This window comes from Diceros bicornis, chromosome 18, assembly GCF_020826845.1.
Source record: "Diceros bicornis minor isolate mBicDic1 chromosome 18, mDicBic1.mat.cur, whole genome shotgun sequence".
Taxonomy (NCBI): domain Eukaryota; kingdom Metazoa; phylum Chordata; class Mammalia; order Perissodactyla; family Rhinocerotidae; genus Diceros; species Diceros bicornis.
In genome coordinates this window covers 46,110,893-46,136,967 of record NC_080757.1, presented here as the reverse complement: position 1 = coordinate 46,136,967, position 26,075 = coordinate 46,110,893, and the positions used below count along the sequence as shown (strand labels likewise).

Sequence of the window (26,075 nt, the reverse complement as noted above, 5' to 3'; positions counted from 1 at the left end):
CATAGTTGAGAGCTTTTCTTCATTTAATATTTGTTGAGTACTATATAGCAGACACTGGTCTGAGTACTAGGGATACAGTGATTAAAAAGCTGAACAAGTTCCATGTTCATAGATCTTATAGTTTAGAATAGTTCAGCATAGTTCATTTAGCATATACTAACATCTCAGTTCCCTGGATCACAGTTTAGGAAATCCCATTCTAAGTAAGGCTGTCTATACTAATACAGTAAATCTAGTCTAAGATGGTAACTGGATATAGTAATTTTCTATAATGTATATAATATGGTTCACGTATTTTTTTTCAGCATGAATATGTTTAAAGACTAACCACATGTTATTAGGGGGAATAATGTTATACTTTGAAAAATTTTTTTTGAATAGTGGTAAGAGAGAAAGGTACATTTCAAAGTGGTGGTAAGTTATTTTGTTCTTTATTCTTCCTTTCTATGTTGATCAAGAAAAATAAATCAGTACTAAAAGATAAAACCAGCAAATGTTAGCTGCAACATCAGAACCTTAAATATGGCACCATGAGACAGATTTTTCCAAGCCCAAACCTCATGAAAGTGGGATAATTACTTTATATTACTTAGTTCTTTTCAGTGAATATATATTTTTATATTTATTTTCAGTGAATATATATTTTTATAAGTCAAAGCCCATTACAGTAAACCTAAAGGTACAATAGCACTGAAGATATAATAGCATTGATTAAAAATTATTTAATAGTCAGTACAGATTAATCTAAAAATTTGTAATCTGTAAATAATTTGTAAAGATTGAGCAAGGGAAAAGACCTACAGATAGTTATAAGAAGGGCAGCAGGGAAGTTCTGAATATAGAAAAGACTAGGATACCAGGAACACTATGGAACTTTTTTATTGGAAGGCAAGGATGAGAAGGATTCATGCTTCCAGGTCACGGAATGACACAATCAAATATGTAGAAAAAACAAGCAAAATTCAGTGCTTCATTTAAACAACTTTCCTCAAAATTCCAATTTATTCCCTTGACTGCGTTGGACCCGGTGATTTTCTTCTAACAAACAGAATATAGCAAAAAGTGATAGAATGTCACTTTGGAGATTATGTGTTATAAAAGACTGTCACTTTCATCTTGCTTGCTTGCTCTCATGAAGCAAGTTGCCATGTTGTGAGGTGCTCTATGGAGAGGCCCACATGGCAAGGAACTTAAGGTGGCCTCTAGCGAAAAGCCAGTGAGGAACTGAGACCCTCAATTCAACAGCCCATAAGGAACTGAATCCTTCCAACAACAATGTGCGTAAACTTCAAAGAGGAACCCTCCCCAGTTGAGCCTTGAGATGACTATAGCCCAGGCTGTCATCTTGATTGCAGCCTACGAGAGACCCTGAGCCACAGAACGCTAAGCCGCATCTGGATTCCTGACCCACAGAAACTGGGAGATGATAAATGTTCTGTGGCTCAGGGTCTCTCGTTGTTGTTTTAAGCTATTAAGTTTTACGGTAATTTGTTATATAGCAATAGATGATTACTACAAGGACCTATTCGCAAGGGTACTCAATAATAATAAATAGAATTTAACCAAGACTCCCCACAAGTCTTATAAATTTAAATGTTATAAATAACTTCTAGATAAGGAAAAACAAAAAGACAAAGAGGATTTTAAGTGACTTAAAGAATGATAGTGGCGACATTAGATACAGAATTCATAAATCTCTAGTTCCTTGGTTATCAAAAAGGAAGTCAAGAACACCTTTCTGTCACTTCCTGTTCCCACAGAATTTTTCATGAACATTGGACTGCAGGAACATATGTACTGCTTAGGAAAAGAAAAGCATAAAACTACATTTTTTTTTTCAGAAATAAATTTATAATAATATCCACATGTGAGAGATGTTATTAGTCATAATAACTGATGTTCCAGACATTGTGCTAAGTAAATTATGTGTATTATCTTATTTAATTATTACAAATACCCTATGGAATAAGCAATATTACAATCTTCATTTTACAGACGAGGAACCACAGGATTAGAAAGATTAAGTAATAAAAGTTATACAGCTAGTAAATGCAACAGCTAGAATTAAATCTAAGTTTGTCTGATCCTAGGGCCTGAGCTATTTACCACTATGAAAAACTGCCTCCATTAAAAAAATAACCAAAACCCAAACAACTTAGTATATATACACAGACTGTTTGTAAAAACAGGCCAATAACTACAGGTTATAGGTGTAATTTTATCCTCTTTGAGAAGCACTCACAAAAAAGATATGATAACCTTACCCACAGCATTCTTAGATAAAAGGCAGTAAAGGCTCTAAAACATTATAATAATTGTAGCTAAGATTGATATAGAACTAATTATGGATCACATCATTGTTTTTATTATTTTACGTATTTTAATTTATTACATCTTCACAGCATTCCTATGGTGTAGGTAATATTATAATTCCTATTTTACAGATAAGGAAATTAATCACTCTTATGGTTAAGTAATTTGCCCAAGGTCTCACAACTAGTAAGTATTTTATGTATTTGAACACAGGCAGTCTAGCTCCAGTGTTGGTAGCCTAAACTAGTGCATTTACTCTAAACCAGTGCATTTTTCTGCCTCAAAAACCAAAAGTTAAAATGGTTTTCAGAGTTAATGGAAAAACTGCCCATTTGGAAATCTAAATTATGGATCTAAGAACCACATTCATGGGCCGGCCCCGTGGTTTAGCGGTTAAGTGCTCGCGCTCCGCTGCTGGCGGCCCAGGTTCGGATCCCGGGCACGCACCGAGGCACCGCTTGTCCAGCCATGCTGAGGCCGTGTCCCACATGCAGCAACTAGAAGGATGTGCAGCTATGACATACAACTATCTACTGGGGCTTTGGGGGGAAAAAATAAATTAAAAAAAAATTTAAAAAAAAACCACATTCATAGGCCAAGTCTTTAGAATTTGTGACGCAGAACACCTTGAGAAAAGTTAATCTAAAAGTTAGTGTGATGAGACTGTTAATCTTTTAAACAATGATAAAACATAAATCAGGAAAACTAAAAATGTTCAAAGTCAAAAGTTTTATTCAACAAAGCATCTGTCCACTGAAATAACTTTCTAACATGTTAAGAACTTATTAGTAGATAAGGACGTGTGGGGAAGCAAAGCTATCCTCTCCATATTCTAGTTCTTTGGTATGCTTAGTTTCATTGCCAGTAATCAGGCAGTATCTCTCATACTTAAAATATACTGAAATTATTTCTGTTTACCTCTCTGCTTCCGATTTCTACTTTCTATAATGATTTTCATATCCTGATTACAGTAGCACTGCAGTTCAATTATTCCCTTCATTCGACTTACAAGTCGTCTGCTATCCAACTTTCAGCATTTTTTTTTTCTGGTTCTAATATTTGTAGCATTCACACCTTTGTTTCATTTCAACGTTTACAGCAGTCTTTCTTTTCTCCTTTTTTTGGGTGTAGAAAGTATGTGTCAGACTGCTTTGAGAATTTGTTATAGAAAGAAGCACATATGCATATGTAGAATAGTGTTTGCATATATTTTTAGGAGTTTAGAGCCCCCTAAAGCTCACCAATTTAACTCAGGTTAAAAATCCTCCTTTACACTTAACGTGTTTACAATATAGTAGACAAAAGGAATACAAACACAATGTTAACAGAAGATGCGAATTACAAGAAAAAGGCTCCTGGTACCCAGACGTCAATCAAAAATCATATAGAGGGTTTTATTTATAAGTATAAAATTCATAGCAAAACATATGAAGCATGCCTAACTATTTAGAATAAAGATAAGATTTGATAATGTTTTCAGGGAAAAAAATGCAAGGAAGAAAATGAGAAAACAAAATCATCCTTTTCTTTTAAATGGAATGACCACGACTATATAGCAATTGGGAAAAGAGGGTTCAAGGAACTACTCACTTTATATAAAATATTTTTTTCATCTATGGTGGCTTGTACTTGTGCTATAAAATACAATGCTGATAAGAAATCCAAATGAAAAATCCTTTACAAATACAAAAAATATGTAAATAAGAATACACACCAAATAACCATCATAAAACTCTCTTTCATTCTTGAGTTTCAAATACATCCTAATTTTGTTGTCACCTTAAATAACACTGTCCTTTGAAGGACAGTGCCATTTTTAAAGAGATTTAAAAGGATCTATTATAAAAAGATTAATCTCAAATTTCTCTGAAAATATTTGGTGTAGATAAAAGCCTGTCTATTTTCAGAAAGCTGGTCTAGACTTTGGCCCTTAACCTTGCACATGGAGTCAGAAGTCCTATAAAACTGTCAACTTGGCCTGCCATCTGTGTCACGGTTCTACACTTGAAATTATGTATTATTATAATGTGCAACATAAAAACTTTAAAAAACCAAGATATAAATAAAGAGTATCACCATCCTTTAGTGGCATCTGACTACTGAAAAATTTCAATACAAATTCATTGCAGAAATTTTAGAAAATGAAAAGTATAATGATGATAATGAACAATAATAACAGGAAGGGTATTAAAATCTCTTCTTGTTGCCTGACCTAAGCATTTGGCATATACATTATTTTACTTAATCCTAACAACCCTATGAGATAGACCTATCGTTAAAAAAAAAAAGATCTACTTTTATCACAATTTTATAGACAAAGAATTTAAGGCTATGAAAGTTACACAGTCACACAACTAGTAGGCGACAGAGTCAGAAATTAAACCCAGATCTAACTGCAGAACCTGAGCTCTCATTCACTAATACGTGCTGCCCAAGAAAGAAAATTAAAACCACCTATAATCCCACCAACCAGACACAACCACTGCTAACATGAGCATTTTCTCGCTAATCCCACTCTCTCCTCTGACTTCCCAACAATCCCAATTCTCTCTCTCTTTAGGCAACCAATGTTAGTTTGGTATATTCTTTCAGACATTTTCTCCTACGAATGTGTATTCATGTATCTATACAAATACATATTTAATTTGTTAAATTACAGAAATAACGTCATGTTATACATAATGTTGCTGTGACAGGAAACTGAGGCACAGAGATGTTACAAGACATGCTCAAGATCACAAGACTAGTAAGGGGGGCTGGCCCAGTGGCTTAGCAGTTAAGTGCACGCACTCTGCTACTGGCAGCCCGGGTTCGGATCCCAGGCGCGCACCAACACACCGCTTCTACGGCCATGCTGAGGCCGCGTCCCACATAGAGCAACTAGAAGGATGTGCAACTATGACACACAACTATCTACTGGGGCTTTGGGGAAAAAAAGGAGGAGGATTGGCAACAGATGTTAGCTCAGAGCCGGTCTTCCTCACCAAAAAGAGGAGGATTAGCATGGATGTTAGTTCAGGGCTGATCTTCCACACACACACACACAAAAAAAACAACAAAAAAAAAACAAGACTAGTAAGGGGAAAATCAGAATTGAAGCACAATAAGACACATTTAAATAAAAATGACCCTGAACCATTATATCTTTTTTTTCCTGATTATTTAGAAAACACTTTAAGGTCTTGTGCTATATCTTAGGATCATCATATAATAATAACAAAATTAGGTAACATTTACGAGCATTTACTATGAACCAAGCATTCTGCTAAGTGCTTTATATTTATTAATCTGATTTAAGATTATTATCCCCATTTTTACAGATGAGGAAACTGAGGCTGAGAAAGATTAAGTGACTTGCCTAAAATCACATAGCTAATAAGTAATGATGTAGGCAGAAAAGTTAGATGTAGAATCAATCTGTTCTCTTATTTTGGGGATTGTTTTATTGAAATCACCGATATCAGCTGTTTACCCTAAAAACAGAATATAGCGCTGTCTCATACTTAAAAACGGAATTTTCTGCTTTTTAATTTAGGGGTAGGCAAGGAGTGTTTATGGAATTTACACAGTAATAGAATTAAAGGCAATGTATTTCTGGATTACATTGTGTCCACTTCAAGAGTTCAATAATAAATCCTGCTTGTGACCCTACACCAATCACTTAAATTCTTTAGGTCTTAATTTCCCCACTGTAAGACAGTTATCCATCACAATTTACTTAACATTCCCTACTCTGGTAGTTCATTTATGTAACAACAGTTATATATCAGTCATTTCCATGGTTTCAGTTACAGAACCAAAACATACTGTTTACTGGTATTTTTCTCACATTTTCTGCAAACAACAAATCTAATTTGAGGAATAGTAAAACTTAAATTAGGTACTCTGAAATCTAATGCTATGTAGACTGAATTTCTCAATTTATTAGACAAATATTTTGGATCATTCAGCTCTATCCCAGTGTAGCTTTCTCCAGACTTTGCAGACCAAACATCAATGACTTGCTCTGGTTTGCTCCACAATTTCCTTTTACATGTAGGACAACATTGAAAACTAGACATGGGTACACAAATACCAGGTACAAAAAGACAAACCAAGAAAAATATATGTCCATTTCTCTGACACAAAAGTTTTATTCTTCCAACCTAAAATACATGCACCAAATGGTTGAAGTTTAGATAATGCAGAAAGAACATCCCCAATTACTCCTCAGAAGTCAACAGCAAAAATGAACACTATAGATTTCCAGCACTGTTTATTGGATTGCTTATAAGCAGCCTGCAGCAGCCATGTAACCCAGTTGGTTCTCAAAGTGTGGAACCTCAACCAGCAGCTTCAGCATTACCTGGGAATTTGTTAGAAAAGCAGGCTTAATGAATCAGAAATTCTGGGGTGGTACCAGCAATCTGCATTTGAACATGTCCTCCAGGTAATCCTAAAGCCTAAAATTTGAGAACCACTGCACTAACCTTTAGCTTATGATTGTTGCCTCTGTGAGATATACTATTTTCCTAAATTTTCATGTGATAATGAATAAAGCAGGTGGACAAGAAGATATCAGAACACTAGCTTTAATTGTATTATTATGTATGAGTATGCAATAAAATATGATCATTGTTCTATTACTATATCCTGTGTAAGAGAAATTCAAAAAGAATGGATTGTTATTCGCTTGCTTTATGAAGGTACTGAATACATTTGTTTATCATTAATTTTTGGTACTATGTAGAAGTTAATAGCTTCAACCCTCAGGTCACTACTCATCTCAGTAGAAACTTATTTTCAGAGTTTAATAACTTTATTATAAAAGAGCAAATCACTAAGAAGTTTCTGTGCTTTTAACCTGTTTCAGATAAGAAAAGGAAAGACTGCTGAGCATGGCAATTAACATTTTGTCAAGATATTTTAGTTTTTTCCTGGTTTTCTGAAAATCTTAGCTGACGTTTAGTTTGGTTCAATTCCAATCCAGTAAAGAATTCATGCTTGTGGAAAATATATGTAAATAAGAACATGGATAAGATTTTTCATACTGATTCAGTAATGGCATTCCAACAAACAGCAGCTACCTTGCTTCTTGACAATTACAATAGCCAGATTAGATTAAGGATGTGAGACAGGCAAACAGGAAGTAAAAGATTAGTCTCCCCAACAATCATTCTGATTTGCAAATCTGGAAAAAACAGAAAGGCCTTTGATAGGGCTTCTCTTCCAAAACTCAATGCAGCAATAGAGAATTCGTGCATTTATTTATTTTACTTTATTACACTTAAATTTGCAGGAAGAAATGGAAAGCACAATATTCCATTGCCCAAGAAGTGTGACAATACCTCAAAACACGAAAAACATTCTTCTAACAACGTGCTTCAGTGCCATTTAAAGAGCTATTTTGTTCCTTTTAGAAATAGAAAAGCTGGTTCCTAACACATAACTGTGATTGACTTAAAAATGAATAGTCATCTACAATAGTGGATGAAGCCCAGGGTTCTGCACCCTGAAAGCGAAATCCCCAAGGTCTTTCAATATTCAAAACTGATTCATAAAATCAAATGTCTCTGATTTGGTTTTGCCCAAGGTTTCACCTACTGTCTTTTTTTTTTTTTCTTTTAACATATCTTATCTGGCTTCTAAGGTATATTATCCTGACATTTCAGGTTAGAGCTACTGATATTTTTCCTAGAACTAAAAATCATTTTATTCTGCCGACCCCTAATGCTGTAAATATGTAGTGGCTGCATTCACTGTGGTTTAACATCAATTTTAACAAACAGAAATAAACAAAAGACCTAAAACCAAGTCTCCTAAGGTCCTTTACTAAAGTTCTGATCTGTGTACTCAACTAGAGCTGTGAACATTTCTGCCACAGCTCTATAGACTCACTGCAGAGCGAGTGTAAAGGATGTTGCCAGGCAACTCATCTAAGTTGAGAATAATCTAAGCATTGATAATGAGTCTGTCAGTTTGGCTCCCACACAAGAAGGATTTTAGCGAACTCCCACATGTGCTTACAGGCCATTCATGACAAGAGGTATTTCTAAACGTGAGTGTCCAAGAGTTCAAATCAGAAAGCTATAATGTTTCTTTTCAAATTCAAGTTTAATGTTTCCAACATCACAACTATTTTCTATAACTGTCCAGAAATCCAATAGGGATTAGGCAAAATAGGTCATATATAAAGTGCTAGTGTTGAATTAACACTTTTATTCATATCTTTAACATTCCTGTTTGCACAAGGCCAAAGCAAAATTTCAAGTATCTCAAATCATGAAAATCACCCTGAAAACTATTTATCTACCAAAATTATTTTAACTCTTTTGAAAGTTATCTTTGAAACTATTTTCAATACTTACTCTCATTATTTATATCAATAGTCAAAAAGGATGTTCAGTAAAAAGTATGTTCTAATAAGGAAAATACGTGATCAATTGCAAAAGAGGTAACGGATATGTTTTTATGAATAGTATACATGCAAAATACTGCTCTGCTGGATGGACCTGATCCAAACCTCCCTCTTTCAAAGCACACACTTTGCATGCATGCTTACCAGGGCAGTATGCATCCACGTCCAGTTTCTGAGCTGAAGTGAGAGTTGGTGAGCCAAGCTCGGATTCTGGAATTCGTGGGCTTTCAACAAACTTTGCCTTCCTCAGAGGGGCTAAGGACAAAAGAAGAGACAGAGAGAGAGGGAGAGGGGGGAAAAAAAAAAAAAGAGAGAGAGAAGAAAATAGAGAGGAAGGAAGAAAGAAAAAGGAAAGAGAAACAGAGGGAAAGGGAAGGGGAAAGGGAAAGAGAGAAACATAGAGGGGTCATGAGTAAGGGGAACAGCAGGCAACAGATGGAAGCACTTAAATGAACGACACACTCTGTCAGACTCAGATCAGGTTACCCTATTTTTTGTGCCAGAAAAAAAAATAAATGGCATTCTTCATAGAGGAGATGGGTCTTGCTAAAAAGTCACCACAAACTGGACAAGTTAAAATCTAATATTCAAAACTATGAGCATAAGGTGTAATTGTCTATTATCTGTAGCTATTTTCTCTCTCTTTATAAAACAAAGAGCCTTTTTATTTTGTCTTCTTTTGCCATTAAATATAGGTATTAACTGAGGAAAGTACAGAACTATGTTTTAAGATTTTGTTTATAATAATTGTAATCAAAGGTTTTCTTTATCCAGAAATAACTACAACACTGTTGTGATTAAATACCGTAAGTAGGATTGATTTACCTAGCTTAACAAGGAAAGCAATCACCTGACTGTTCAACTATTGAGATAAGAAGTCAAAACTGCTAGTGGACTAAAAGATATTAACTAGGCCATGCCAGTTTGACACTGGATGCTAAACAGATGTGATTTAGTTACAAATATAACCATGAGGTCTATGGAATAATAACATTCCATGTCATAGAATCCATTCATTCTTGTAAGGAATGAAATATAAAGTATAATTCAAAAACAAAGTTTTACTTACTGAAAGCTCGTATAAATTTTATTTACTGATTTTTAGGGGGAACAGTTAAGGAACACTATTGAAATACATTTAAATAATCAGTTAAATATATTTAAAGCTAAAATTATGAAGACTGCTTTGGCACTTTCAAACTGAGTTCTATTAAATAAACTATAATAGGGTGCAAGTGCTTAGCACAGTATCAAAAGTTTCAGTTGAACCTCAAATTGATTTGTATGCATTATATATTATTGGCATAACTATAGGTGTCAAAGACATGTGAGTGCTTAAGATCACGTTACTTTTTTCAAAAGTTTCTGCATGTTCTTCAAAATCCTCATCTATTACTGATGCACAAGAGATTCTAAGTTATTCCTAAAAGATCCTCTAAAAAGTAATATAAAACTTTGTCATTATAATGACCAGAATTCTCCTCTACTTTCTTTGGAGGATAAAAATAACAAAGTATTTTAAAAATATAGAAAATACTTTTGAAATGTGCCAATATCAAAACCTATAGACAGCTAAATCACAATTTAAATCTTAGAGTGTGTATGTATACTTTAAGTGCATATTAAAAAAATAAAATAAAGCCTGTTACTATCTCCATGGCAACAGAGGCTTAAGGGTGCTAACAGAATGGCTTTCCACCAAAAGTAAGCTTTGGAAGAGCAGAACTCTCACCTCTGCTAAGAGTGTAATATTTGAGCCTATTTTTTAAAATCACTATCACAAATGAAGATTTCAAGTGATTTATATGCGTATCTGCTGGCTACTAATAGCCAATATTAGAATCTCTTTCATTATAATCTCACCAATTGATTCAAAAACAATGAAACACTTTATTTACCCAATATTGCTTAGTACTGGAGAAATTATTATAATTTAATTTTGAAAGCTCTTAGGTCCTTAGAATTTTATTAATACATTGTCATGGCAACAGAATATCTATTTTACCTGCTGAGTTCTGACAAAGACAGCACTGGTCCCCACTCAAGGGACTCCAGATATCTAAAAATCTTAATAAGAATTTTTATGATGAAATTTGGATTAGTAAACAGATGGAAATCAGCAACTTAGGGTAGATATGTAAGGAAGGAACTGAGGGATGGCAGGAGAAATTGAGGGAGAACTGAGGAATGTACAGGAATTATTAGATGGAGTCGAGGAGAAAAATCAGAATCCTAGAGATCTGTGAAGCTCAATGCCATGTAGACTTCTCTATTTTCCCTTCTCAGGGAATTCCAACTGAGGTTATCTTTATAGCTCATAGTGGGCACTTAATTCTTTTTTCTACCTTCATTTCTCCCTCATCCATGGGATACTGTATGTGACTAATAATGAATTTGAATTATTTTTTTAAGGTAGATTATAACATTGCTCTCATCCAAGTTATAGAACAGTAGCATTATCTGTAAGTCAATCAAACAGGGGCGGTACAATCACATGTATGACAGATTGCCCAATAGTCTTAATACTGCTTGGTGGAGAATATAAAAGGTCAACTTGGAACACAGTATTTTGCTTGGAAACCTAGAATTTTAAGATACTTCATTGTAAAAAATGGTATGTAAGATGATTCAGATGGATAAGAGAATTCTATGTCAAAAAGGTTTACCATATAGTAAAAAAAAATTAAAAAGTGGTTGAAATGAGATGGGTAGGACCCTAAAACCAAACCAAGTATTTTATTGTGGTGTAAGAGGTAACAGGAAACTACTGTTCTGAGAAGTGATCAGCACCAACACTAGGAACGTGATTCTTATAAGACACTTGAGTTTAGGAATCTGGCAGAGGTTGAGAGGAAGGATGCATATCAGTTAAGAGTATGGGCTTAGATATTTCAAAGATTTAGGTCTTGGCTCCAGTACTTATTAGAAGTAAGAAACTGGGCAAGTTACTTAGCCTTTCTAAGCCTCAGTTTTCTCACAAAGTGATAGGATTGTTATGAGGCTTAACTAATTTCAAGCATGTAAAGTACTTAGCACAGTGCTTGGATATGGTGATATAGCTCACCTATGAGTTTATTAAGACATAGAGCAGGGAGAGCTACGGCCATGTAAAACAAAGTAAGCAAGTGGTTTCAAGACATTGTTTGGAGAGGCAGTATAACATGGTAGCATAGCAGTGAGGGGTTGGAGGGCATAGGCATTAAGGGTCTGGGCTCTGAAACCAGAAAGCCTAAGTTAGATTCCTTTCTCTTTCACTTTTTCCTAGCTGTGAGAACCTTTCTGTGCCTAAGTTTCCTCATCAGCTATTTGAGGCTAAATACAGTACCTATACACATGGCGGAGTTGTGAAGATTATAATAATTAATTCAAATAAAATGCTCAGAACAGTGCCTAGCACAGAATAAATCCTCTGTAAATGGTAGCTGTTATTATTATTATTATTTTTGCTGCTGTTATCATCATCACCATCACAGATACAGCATGATTTGGAAAGTCTGAATTGTGTGTGTGTGGGAGGGCAGGGGTGAAAAAAAAAAAAATCTAAGATGCCCTGGGGGATGATAAGAACAGTGATATCACCAACAATTTTTTAAAAATTGAGAAGGAAATAATGTTGAAGAAAACATGTTATGCCTTGAAGGTGGTAGAATACCAAAACCAAAATGATCTAGGTTAGACAATGAGAAATATGTGGTACAGAAAGAAAGTTAAACGGTATGATTTAGACTGCTGGTTCTTAAAATATGGTGCCTGGACCAGCAGTATAGCATCACCTGAGAATTTGTTAATAATGCAAATGATCGGGCCCCACCTCAGATCAGCAGAATCAAAAACTCTAGAGGGTGGGGGCCCAGCATTCTGTGTTTAGCAAGACCTCCAAGTGATTCTGATGCATGCTAAAGTTTGTGAACACTAGATTGGAGAAAGACTTCTATAAATACCATGTGCATAGCAGATCACTAAGAAGACTTTCCTAAGAAAAAAATTGTAATAAAATATAAATCAAGGTCTCATCTCTGAAAGTCCCAGCAAATATAAAGGCTTTAAAACACAAATTTCTAATAACCGTTGAAGTATTTGTCTTTGATAAAGGTTATAGCAGAGGGGAATTTTTAGGAGGAAACTAGCACAAGACTCGATAATCATGGGAGAATGGTCTGAAGGCAGAGCAAAATAAAGCAAAGATCAGGAAAATGAGGATGGAAGGATAAATATAAAGATGAGCAGAACAACATAAAGTATCAAGAAAGTACTTTGACAAAATTGATTTTGAGATAAGCATATTCAGTAAGGTTAATCTAAAGACAAATTTGTGAAAGGAGAATAAAAAGATTTTAGCTATAGGCAAGGAAAAGAAATACAAGGCATTCAAATTAGAAAGGAAGAAGTAAAATTATCTCTGTTCACAGATGACATAATCTTAAATATAGAAAATCCTAAAAATTCCATCAAAAAACTGTTAGAACTAATAAATGAATTCAGCAAAGTTGCACAAACACAAAAACACACTAACAATGAACCGTCCAAAGAAGAAATTACGAAAACAATTCAATTTAAAACAGCAACAAAAAGAATACTTGGGAATAAACTTAATCAAGGAGGCTAAAAGACTTGAACACTGAAAACTACAAAATGTTCTTGAAAGAAATTTAAAAAGACACAAATAAATGGAAAGACATCCCTTGTTCGCCAACTAGAAGACTTAATATTGTTAAGATGGCAATACTACCCAAAGGATCTATAGATTTAATGCAATCCCTACCAAAATCTCAATGACATTTTTTGCAAAAATAGAAAAACTCATCCTAAAATTCATATGGAATCTCAAGATATCCTAAATAGCCAAAACAATGTTAAAAAGAACAAAGTTGGAGGTCTTACACTTCACAATTTCAAAACTTACTATAAAGCTACAGTAATCAAAACAGTGTGGTACTGGCATAAAGACAGACACAACAGACCAACAGAATAGAACAGAGATTCCAGAAGAAAACCCTATGGTCAAATGATTTGACAAATGTACCAAGATCATTTAATGGTTAAAAGATAGTCTTTTCAGTAAATGGTATTGGGAAAATTCGCTATCTACATGCAAAAGAATGAAGTTGGACTCATCTTACACTTTATACAAAAATGAATTCAAAATGGATCAAAGACCTAAATGTAAGAGTTAAAGTTATAAAACTCTTAGACGAAAACATATGAAGAAAACATTTGAACTACGTAAGTGTTAAGGAAGTAGAGAAAAACAGTAAAAAATTTATCTGGAAAGAGAAAACTATATTTTAAAAAGTTTTAACAAAGTTTTCACAGGCAGAATCTTATATTCACAATATTTTAGTTCCTAAACATTTATTAGAAAATAAACCTTTGGGTACCATGAATTTCCTGGAGGGAGGGTGGAGTGGGAAAGAAGGGTAGAAGGAGAGACATTATTTGTGACACTCTGTATTTCCTCCTTCTTAATCCCCAATCTACGGTGGATTTAAAATCTGGAAATAGGTGGGAATAGCATCCTTCCAATCTATCCAATGTCCTGATTACTTCTTGTGATTGTGCTTAAATGGACATAAACTACACCTTGAAGAAAGAAGGAATGCCAAGGAGCTTTTCCTTTTTAGTTATGCACCTCCCTCAAAACAGAGAGATCAAAAACAAAGTTAAAAAAAATAAAGAGAAGAGAAAGAAAAACCAAAAGAATTCGATAATTTGACATACGCTAGATGTAAGTGAAAAGTAGATGAAGAGAAAGAACTGTAATTCACATAGTTCCTTGCTTTTTTGCAAGGAGAAAGTATCTATCTATTGAAAAGAAAAAACATATAAAACAAACACCCTAGATACAATGCAGAAAGAGGAAATCAAAATTCGATCTGACAATCTTTATCAAATAAAGGCTAGTCTACTGTAGAAATAGTTTCTAACTCATTATAATAGAAAATAAAACTTTATCATTCTAAAACCAATTACAAAATTAATATATAGCTGTAAAGAATCTTTCCAGTTCTTTTTTTCTGATTCTTCTATGAAAGTGTAAAAAATGAAGTATATGTTTTATAAACTTCCCTTTTCCCTGCATCTTCCCCACATACCATGTTATCTTCCTTAGTCTCCCTACTCTCCCAACTCTAAACTGTTGCTGCATATTGTTTTACACCCATGTTATGCTGTGAAGTATCAAATAATTGGAATGCATTTATTTTAAATCTGAATAAAATAATATTAGTATAAGTAGAAATACAATATGCATATATTTTCTTGACAACGAACTATTAGAGATCTGATTTCTTTGAAACCTATACAATTATAAGTGAAGTATAAAATGTGTGCAGTGTGGAAAAGTAAAGTCAACTATGTTCACCAATACTACAAATATCAGTTTGTGTGTGGCCACTAGTTATCCATGATGGGCTCTCACATGAACGTTCCCTGTCTCTGTTGATCATAGTGAACAGTTTAACGAAGGAGGAAATCAGAATTCATTTTATCTGAGCAAAAAAGCAACATTACATAATTTTACCATTTCCAAGAGTAACAGCAACTTTATCTATTTTTTTTAAAAAAATCGAAAAGTAGCTGATCAGCACCAACTTATGGCACTATGATCCCACTGAAAAGAAGGGGCTCACTTGAACATAATGCAAAAACTACAGAAGCTATCCAAGTGCAGAGAAAACGTTCTCTCTGACTTTCAGTCTGTTGAAAACAGCAATTTGAATATCAAAATAAGTTCTTTCAAAGAAAGTACCTACTACCTGAAGACTTTAATACTAATTTCCTAACAATGAAAACAAAATACTCTAAGCGAACAAAATCTAAATAACTGAAATGCCATTAATAATTTTAAATTCATAAATAATTCAATAAACGATGGAACAACTACTCACTAACAGTGACACAGCAAACTGCTACAGAGAAATTAAAAAAAAAAGGAATTTCAGAAGGTACATTGGCATACTTATTTATCTGCAAGTAACAACTTCAAAGCAATGGGTTATCACAAACTTATTCACAAAGTTGTCTACTGACCAAAATAAAGAGGTTGCAATATCACGGCTAAATGCTGCACTTTCTTATAGTTGTGAGGTATAAATTCATATATAGACACATATTGCTGAAAACTCTAATACAATTATGAATCTAATTTATTCCTATTTAATTTTTCATATTTAAGGTATCCTCTTATTTAAATAATCTTGTGAAAAAACACAACATAACAAAGGTTGCCCTTCTACTAGAGATGCTAATATGTAAAAACAAAAATAAAGGCAATAGGATACATTTTAGGGATTATCATAATCATTTGACAATATTAGGATACTTCACTAACATGAAAATTGATATTTACTCAAAATGTAAATTTAATGCTGAATGAAATTTTCACAAAGACTGAAATTTTTAAATTGAGAATTATTTTGTTAGAAAACTGCATGTAACCATTTGTAAACAAATTCCATAAAATGTATGAGAGATCTTCCATTCAATCCAATAAATGCTCAGCTTATGCTTTTAAAAAGTTGAAAAAGAGTAAACTAAACCTCAAATCAAGCAGAAAAAGGAAATAATAAAGATTAGAGCAGAAAGCAATAAAACAGTAAATAAAAAATTGAGAACTGCAATGAAATCAGAATTTAATCCTTTGAAAAGATGAACAAAATTGAAAAATCTTAACCTAGACAGACTAAGAAAAACAGCAAACACACAAATTACCAAAATCACAAATGAAAGAAGGGCTATCACTGTCAACTCTACAGAAATGAAAAAGATTATAAGGGAATGTTATGAACAACTTTATGCCGACAAATTAGATAGCTTAGATGAAACAGACAAATTCCTAAAAAGATATAAATGATCAAAACTGATTCATTAAGAAATGGAAAATCTAGGGGCCAGCCTGGTGGCGCAAGCGGTTAAGTGCGCGCGCTCCGCTGCGGCGGCCCGGGGTTCGCTGGTTCGGATCCCGGGCGCGCACCGACGCACTGCTTGGTAGGCCATGCTGTGGCGGCGTCCCATATAAAGTGGAGGAAGATAGGCACAGATGTTAGCCCAGGGCCGTCTTCCTCAGCAAAAAAAAAAAAAAAAAAAAAAGAGGAGGATTGGCGGATGTTAGCTCAGGGCTGATCTCCTCACAAAAAAAAAAAAAAAAAAAAAAAGAAATGGAAAATCTGAATAGATCTATAACATATAAGGGAATTGAATTAGTAATTAAATGTCTTCCCAAAAAGAAAAGCCCAGACCTAATTGACATCACTGGTAAATTCTATCCACTACTTAAAGAAGAAATAACAGCAGAAAATTAGGGAAGAAGTTGGGACAGGGGCAAATGACCTAGAAAAACAGGTTATTTTAGATACATGTGGCTAGATTTTATATCAACAGTCTATAAGAAATCTATAGTGATATTTATTTGATTTATGAATTTAGTTTATTCTTATTTAGTTTAATCATTTAAATAAACATCATCACACTTTGTTTTAAAAATTAGTTAATATGACACCATTTTAAGTTTTATCACATAAAAAAGTTTTTAAACTAAGCTTTTTCCAACACTATATCGATTGATGATAGTTTTCTTATAAAGCTTTACAAAAAAAATTATAATTTTGGTCTTAACTTATTGGTAATTCAAAGCAGAATGAAGTATAAGAAAATCTTGTAAAAAGAGCATTTCAATAGTAGAGAAATATGCTTAAACTTTGTTTTAGATCACTGGGAAGAGGTAATTCTGCCTGGGACTTGTACAGTCTCTTTTGTTAGTTTGTGAAACTAACTTCTTGCTAGAGCCCAATTCTAATGCTAGGGGGTACATAATCACTCTAAAAACAAATATTTCACTTTCAAAAAAGCTATGTAACAAGCAATAAAATTTAACAGCTAACATTTGTGTAACAGTTTTACACTTTTATTTACATTTTTACCTAAATTCATTTGACCTTCATAATTTTTCTACGAGGAACACATTAACCCTGTTTTGTAGATGGGAAAACAGAATCATAAGATCTCTTGCCCAAGATCACAGTATTTAAGTGGTAGATTACACACTCATATCCAGGTCTTTTGATTTAGAATATTAAACTGTTTCATTTATAATAGCGTTGTTCAAGGCGTGGGGCTCGAATTAGGAAGAGATGATTTTAAATGACCTATAAAAATGGCAGTAGAGGGGCCAGCCCAGAGGTGTAGTGGTTAAATTCACATGCTCTGCTTCGGTGGCCTGGGGTTTGCAGGTTCGGATCCCGGGCGCAGACCTATGCACTGCTCATCAAGCTATGCTGTGGCAGCATCCCATGTAAAAAAAAAAATAGAGGAAGATGGGCACAGATGTTAGCTCAGGGCCAATCTTCCTCACCAAAAAAAAAAAAAAAATGGCAGTAGAGCCAGCTCTGAGGGCCTATTGGTTAAAATTCGGCGTGCTCCGCTTCGGTGGCCCAGGTTCAGTACCCAGGCACGGAACCACACCACTTGTCTGTCAGTAGCCATGCTGTGGTGGCGGCTCACACAGAAGAACCAGAAGAACTTACAACTATACTCAACTATGTACTGGGGCTTTGTGGGGGAAAAAGGAAGAAAAAAGGAGGAAGATTGGCAACAGATGTTAGTTTAGGCCGAATCTTCCCCTGCAAAAAAAAAATGGCAGAAAATAGCTTTGAATTACATAGTACGGTAGACTTTACTAGTGCCTACCAACATCCTGGCCTCCGTTCTTTTCTAGGCACAGGGGTGACTACAATTGCCAGCTCCTGTGAAGTTCAGGAAGGACTATGGGACTGATTCTGGTTTATGAAATAAGAGCAGACGTGACATAGCTCCTGCACGATTCTACAGTCTGTCTCTTTCTCTGGCACAAAAATCACAGAGAGTCTCATGTTGCGATAGTGGAGATACAAGACTGAAGCAGTCTGGGTTGCTGTGTTAGTGCATAAAGGACAGCTGTTCTGGAGAGTTGCCCAGGCTTGCCTGATAAACTAGAAATAGACCTTTGTTGTGTTAAGCCACTAAGATTTTAAGGTTGTTTGCTATGACAGCATAATCTAGCCTATTCTGACTAAGGAAATAGCTACAGTGTTATTCCTTTTTCAATTATCTTTCAGTCCTTCTGAATATGTCAAGAAGAAAAGTTTAATGTGGTGCTAATACTAGCTAATTCTTTTTAACAAAGAGGGAGAAGAGTTTAGCTTCAGAGCCATTTGAAGGTAAAGTATTTAGCCAGAATTAATGTTCTAGTTAATCTTATAGCATGTGATACTGATTTTCCAGTTTGACGAGTAATGTAAAGTTTCTTTTAAAGTAAATTTATATAAATAAAAACATGAAATTCAAAGAAAATGTTAGCTAAAAAAACGTATAGTTATAAGAAGGTATGACAAAAAACATGAAGATGCTATGCTAATGAATGAAATTTCAGAAACAATGCACTGTACCAAACTGTATCTCGATAGGGTAGCTCTTGATTTAATCCTCTATTTTCTGTCCATTCTGTATTGAGTTGTGAGCAAAATATTTAGGTAACTGCATCTAAACTGGTATCCAGTACGAAGGGATAGAACTGATAAAATATTTTTAGATAATAAGAATAATCTACTATAGTCATGATTGGGCTATTGGTTCAGCATTAAAGACAATAAGAAAATCAGGAGGGCCGGCCCCGTGGCTTAGCGGTTAAGTGCACGAGCTCCGCTGCTGGCGGCCTGGGTTCGGATCCCGGGCGCGCACCGAGGCACCGCTTCTCCGGCCATGCTGAGGCCGTGTCCCACATATAGCAACTAGAAGGATGTGCAACTATGACATACAACTATCTCCTGGGGCTTTGGGGAAATAAATAAATAAAATTATTAAAAAAAAAAAAAAAAGACAATAAGAAAATCAGGAGGGCCGGCCCCGTGGCTTAGCGGTTAAGTGCGCGCGCTTCGCTACTGGCGGCCCGGGGTTCGGATCTCAGGCGTGCACCGATGCACCGCTTGTCAGGCCATGCTGAGGCTGTGTCCCACATACAGCAGCTAGAAGCATGTGCAACTATGACATACAACTATCTACTGGGGCTTTGGGGGAAAAAAAAAAAGGAGGTGGATTGGCAATAGATGTTAGCTCAGAGCCGGTCGTCCTCAGCAAAAAGAGGAGGATTAGCATGGATGTTAGCTCAGGGCTGATCTTCCTCACAAAAAAAATTTTAAAAAAAGAAAAAAAAAAAAAAGAAAACCAGGAGATAACAGGTGTAAATGGAGAAAATAAATTAGTAAGTTAAAAAAAAGACTTCTCATCTGAATAGACATAGTCATTTGAGCAATCTAGTCCTTTGATTAGATAATCAGAGCAGTCTCCTATAAATTTTTTTGGCATCTTTTTGGGAGGGCCAATCCAGTTCTACATACTTATAATAGCCACTGATGGCACAGTCAGAGGTCAAAAGTGGGCAAAGAGGAAGCAAAGAGTGAATCAGCTGTACGTACAGTACACAATCTCTGAAGAATCTACATAGAGGGTTAATTTAACGTGGCATCCTTAGTCAAGTGTGGTATGTCCATATAGAAAAGCTTTAGTTATTTTGTTAAATTGAGAGTAAACCATGAGGTCGTTCTTAGATGTGAATTGGTGATTAGTGAGTTCTAATACTCACAGTTTCTAAATTGTGCTACTACACTTCAAAATACGTGAAAGGTCTCATCTGCTCACTCACCAAACTTGGCACAGAAAGAAAAACCTTTGAAAAATTTGCCTCTGGTCATGAAGAAAGAGAAAAGGAAAGACAGATAAGATGGAGAAGAAGAGCAAGTATTTCGTTTCAGGGAGACAGAAGGAAGGATACAAATTAACAGGGAGCTAGGGACAGGATGTGGGAGTACGCAGATTAAAGCAGCCCTTCCAAGAGTTCAAGCAGAACAAGAGCTAGCACCAGAGCCAAAAGGAAGAGAGCAGTGTTTTCATCTTAATGAACTGGTGTACATAAAAACTGGTTGAAAAAGACTAAAGTTGCTTAAGCTCACTTTTAGACTTACATATTTGCAAAAATTATGGTCCTCTCTCAGAGACATACCACCGGTTACAGTATAATCATGTTTCCTCCTCTATTAGGGCAGGCCAAGAGCTAAAACAAACAATCCTAAAATCTCAGTGGCTTAAGACAATAGAACAGAGTTCTCACTCAATACAAGTGTTCAATAGGAAGGTCCTTATCTTAGAGCCTCAGAGTTCTCTGGTGGATTCTCTGCATCAAGCTAAAGACCAGGGGGAAAAAGGGAAGAATTGAATATATATAAAGGTTTTATAGCATAGTCTGGAATTGGCATACGTTACTTCCATTCATATTATTCAGTTGCATGATACACTTATCTGCAAGAAGGCTGGAATATATAGTTTAGTTGTGTGTGCAGGAGGACAAGGGGAATAGGTTTTGGTGAACACATAGTATTCTTTGCCATATTCTACATAACAGCTTTGAAATTCATAAAAGTTAGATGCAGAACTAATGAACAAAGCAGGAAATTCTGTATAAATTTAGCCCCTTTTCTTTTAAGTGGGCTGAACATACATCATCAAAAATTAGGATCGGCCTAAATCTACACATTTTTTTTTCATTCAAATATAATGCTTTAGAGTATGGTGCCTAGAATAGTGTCTGGGATATAGTAGTTGGTTAATAATTATTTGATAAATGAATAGTATATAGTAGAAAATTAAAGCAAAGACAGGCATTACAAATAAGAGTTTTAATAAAGCAAATGTTTTAAAAAGTGAGTTTTGGGCCGGCCCCGTGGCTTAGCAGTTAAGCGCGCGCGCTCCGCTACTGGCGGCCCGGGTTCGGATCCCAGGCGCGCACTGACGCACTGCTTCTCCGGCCATGCTGAGGCCGCGTCCCACATACAGCAACTAGAAGGATGCGCAGCTATGATATACAACTATCTACTGGGGCTTTGGGGGAAAAATAAATAAAAATTAAAAAAAAAAAAGTGAGTTGTAAAAAGCACTCATGGGCAATACACATGTTAATCACAAAATAAATCACCTCACCAAGAGACTCAGACTTTCATAAAACAAACATTGTATAAATCATCATCATTATAATTAGACTATAATATTTAATTTCTAGCTTTAATGACTGGATTATTTTCCATAAAAAATATTCAACAAAATATGCTGAGAACATATTTGAGCTAAAAGAGAAACACTAGAGAAGACACTTTGGCTGTGTCCGAGCTCTTCCACATCCAGGGATATTTGAAGGATGCATTAACAAAGGAAGTCAAAATCCTCTTTATTCTTGACTTTCACCAGGAAGGCTAAGCAGCTGCTTTCCGACCCTCCAAGGCATGTTAAGTCACTGATGGATCAGTCTGATCCTTTTGAGCCTTTTTTTTAAAGCTTTGTTTAGGCAGGTCAGGATAACTTGTTACTCTAAGGCTAGTTTAGCCCTGTTACCGAAGTCTTTCCTTCCTTGGATCTCTACTGAATACTCCAGGTTTTTAACAAGATCTCTACACTCTGGCTGGTCAGAATGAAAAAGATCTCCCATTCTTAAGGGAATTCTAAGAATTGTTCAGTTTATAGCTCCCTGGTACTTATTCTTTCTTCAGCCTCACAGAGTCTCACCACTCCCCCTCCAAGCACAACTCCGTATAAAGTTAAAGACGCAAAAGGATCCCTATGTAGTTCTGTTTCTGCTTAGCTCCCTGTTTTTCAGTACTCTGTAAATTCTAGTTTCCTTGGCTTCTCCAATTTCTGATCTCTTTTTCCTCAGTTCAACAAGACTGTCATTCTCTGCCTGAGTTCTCCATCATTGGGAGAATACCTTTGGGCAAAAAGCCAGGGTACACGTAGTTTTCTCCCCCATCCTTTCTCTCAGGGATCACATTACCATGCCGTCAATTATCCAATGTCTGAAAACAGTTTTTTCTAGTGAGAGGACAAGTCCAGTACTGATTACTCCATCATAAGGGGAAGAAGTCTCTCATGGTGTTCTTTTTTTCCTTTTTTGGTGAAGAAGATTGGCCCTGAGCTAACACCTGTTGCCAACATTCCTCTTTTTTTTGCTTGAGGAAGACTGGCCCTGAGCTAACATCTGTGTCCATCTTCCTCTATTTTCTGAGTGGGTTGCCAACACAGCATGGCTCGATGAGTGGTGTAGGTCCATGCCTGTAGGTCTGTGCCTGGGATCCAAACCCATGAACCCGGGCTGTTGAAGCAGAGCACGCCGAACTTAACCACCACGCCACCAGGCGGGGCCCTCTCATGGTGTTTTAATTTGCATTTTCCAGATGTTTATTATTCACAATGTAGCTGACAAAACACAGAACCTTTGTCTGTCTTACATACTGCTGTAGCCTTAGTAATGCTTAAAATAGTGTGGGGCACAGAGCAAGTACTATTATTTGTTAAATGAATTAATTAATTATTTAAGTTTGTCTACATATTTACTGAGGTATAAATGATCTGTTTATGTCCTTCACCCATCTTGTGATTAAGGCCTAAGAAAATTGGTGATTCTAAGTTATACCCAAGGTAACTCAAGAGTAAGTCTGTTCCTCCCACATAAGTTCTATTTTCATGCAATTATGTTGTGTTACACAAAAGAATACACTAGACATATTGATATATAGACAGACTATACAAGCAATAAATATGGATAAATACAATATAATAAATAAACATGGTGCTCCAAAGAAAGTTACTCCAAAAATAACTTCTAGGACATCCCTGCAAGACATTACTTCAATGGAATTTTGAATAAATTAAATAGAAATTCTTATTTCAAGAAGAAATTGGGATTTAAATCTTTGTTTACTGTATACATTATTACAAAGAAAAAGGCAAACTATGTAGCCTACAACTCGTTGCAAACGTCATCTCTTTACTGCAGTGAATGGCAAAACTCAGGGTGTATGAGATAAAATAAGGCAGTGCAGATTTCAATCAATTTCAATATCTTTGCATATACAAATCAATAAATTTGAGTTCAGAAAAGCCTTTTAAATATGCTAACACAATATTCAAATACCAATTAGTTAAATGGTATTAGGTTTCATTTTCATACATCTGAAGAAGCGCTAGGTTTTTGATAATATAAAAAGGAGTTCCAAATTTCAAAATTTTGGATATGTTGGCTAATGTGTGATTACTGGTTTATTTTATTATTTTATCTTATCTTATCTTATCGCATCTTATTTTATTTTTTCGAGGAAGATCGGCCCTGAGCTAACATCTGCCAATCCTCCTCTTTCTGCTGAGGGAGACTGGCCCTGGGCAAACATCCATGCCCATCTTCCTCCACTTTATATGGGACGCCTGCCACAGCATGGCCCGACAAGTGGTGCGTCGGTGCGCGCCCGGGATCCGAACCGGCGAACCCAGGGCCAACCCAGCAGAGTGCGCGCACCTAACCACTTGCGCCACCGGGCCAGCCCCAGATTACTGGTTTACGGATATAAGCAATTCTATATATTTGTCAAGCCAACTTCTGAGTTTTAAAGTAGCTATGTTACAGAACTACATTAAAATTTAAAATAGTACATAAACATGTTTCATCACAGGAAAATTAGACAACACAAGAAGTAAAAATAATGCAACTAAAAATTATCAGAATCCTATCTCTGTTAAAGTTTCAGAGCATATGGCTTTTCCTATTATTTTATATAAAATATTAATGCCAACAAATACAGTTAAAAATGACTGATGACTTCTCTTTTTAATATATAGCTTTTGAAAGAAATACTTAGACCCTAAGAGTGGCAAGTGAATTCACTGAGCAATATTTTACATAAAGTGAGACAGTATGATGCCCGAGAAGAACGTATCACTAAGATCAGAACCTGAACATTAGGCACAATTTTTCCCTTGTTAAATAACTCGTACCTCAAAATATAAAATGTCTCAAACAAATTTTACATATGTAACTTATAAATACATATTTATATATGTAATTTATGCAACAATACAGACATGTGGTATGACTGTAAGGCATGAGGCCAGATGTACTTGTAAATATTCTAAAAATGAGTTAACATGTCTCCATTTCTCCCAAATTAGAAGAAATAATATACCTTTTAAGACAGAAATAAATATTCTCTCTATAATTCATATCTTCTCATCATACACCCACGAGAAAGTAGGGGGAAAGAAATAGTACCATAAAGAAAAGAACACAGTGATTAAACGAAAGAGCTTTAAAGTGAGACTTGTGTATCACGGCCTACATTATGTGGTCTTCAACTTTTCCAAGCTTGGATTCCACTTCTTTAAAATGTGAACCATAATCTCTCTCTCTGAGTTGTTATGAGGATTAAATTTAAAGAGTAAAATGTAGATAAGGCTAAAAAAGAAGATATTAATATTTATTATTCTTTGGAAATAGACAGCTGAAGCATAATGTGCTACTTAAGGCCAGAGACTGAGCTAACCCTGGAACAGAAATCAAAACATATATCTTTGATTCATGGATCAACCATAATGCACGCAATAGATGCTCTGTACATCTCTAAACTAAGTGGCCTATGTAATCATAATAATATGTCACTTATCTCTCAACGTTATTGTAAAGATTTACATGAACTCATCTTTGTAAAGCAATTAGTATAGTGCCTTGCACACAGAATGTGCTCAATACTAGATGTTGTTGTTGTTATTAGTATATGATGATGATGATGATGTGATAGGTAATGGAGGAACATAGAGATGTACAAAGTAAATTTTAAGATGCTGATCAGAACGTTTGGAAGGGATCTAGAAGGGATGATTTATGATGTCAGACTGCATAAGAATTAATCTACTCATGCCTCTTGACTCAGTTCTGTCTCCGTATCTCCCCACAACCAAAAGGATAGCTGTTATTTAATGGATGAAGTTATTCTCTTCAGTGGAATATGTATTATAAAAAGAGTACTAGTACAGGTCCTCTTCTACTTATGATAGGGAAAGTACAGTATGTTGAAGAAGAGGTATTTTTTTTTTTATTTTATTTATTTATTTTTCCCCCAAAGCCCCAGTAGATAGTTGTATGTCATAGCTGCACATCCTTCTAGTTGCTGTATGTGGGACGCGGCCTCAGCATGGCCGGAGAAGCGGTGCGTCGGTGTGCGCCTGGGATCCGAACCCGGGCCGCCAGCAGCGGAGCATGCGCACTTAACCGCTAAGCCACAAGGGGGGCCCAGAAGAGGTGTTTATAATATGAGAAAGTAGAAGCCAGTTCCTTTTTGAACGTTTTACAAACTATGATTTAAAAGTATGTTGTTATATGACATTGGATACAGAATTCTGGTATTATAAATTTGAGGTATACATTCCATCCCCCCTCTATTATTTGTGCTTGAATAGTCAAACTCCATCAGATTATAAACTCTTCGAAAGCAGGGACTGTAGAATAATTATCTCATAATAG

General features: G+C 35.3%; 1 protein-coding gene across 7 annotated transcripts in view; it reads right to left on the bottom strand.

The window, feature by feature from the left end:
• TANC2 (tetratricopeptide repeat, ankyrin repeat and coiled-coil containing 2) overlaps positions 1-26,075 on the bottom strand; it is a 401,816-nt gene that overhangs the window by 182,914 nt on the left and 192,827 nt on the right. For 2 of the 7 annotated variants that reach the window (XM_058561312.1, XM_058561306.1), the window contains exon 5: positions 8,855-8,965. The exons of the other annotated variants lie outside the window; for them this stretch is intronic. In XM_058561312.1, coding sequence (XP_058417295.1) covers positions 8,855-8,965 — 111 coding nt within the window. The remainder of the gene's footprint in view (positions 1-8,854; positions 8,966-26,075) is intronic. 7 annotated transcript variants of the gene reach the window in all.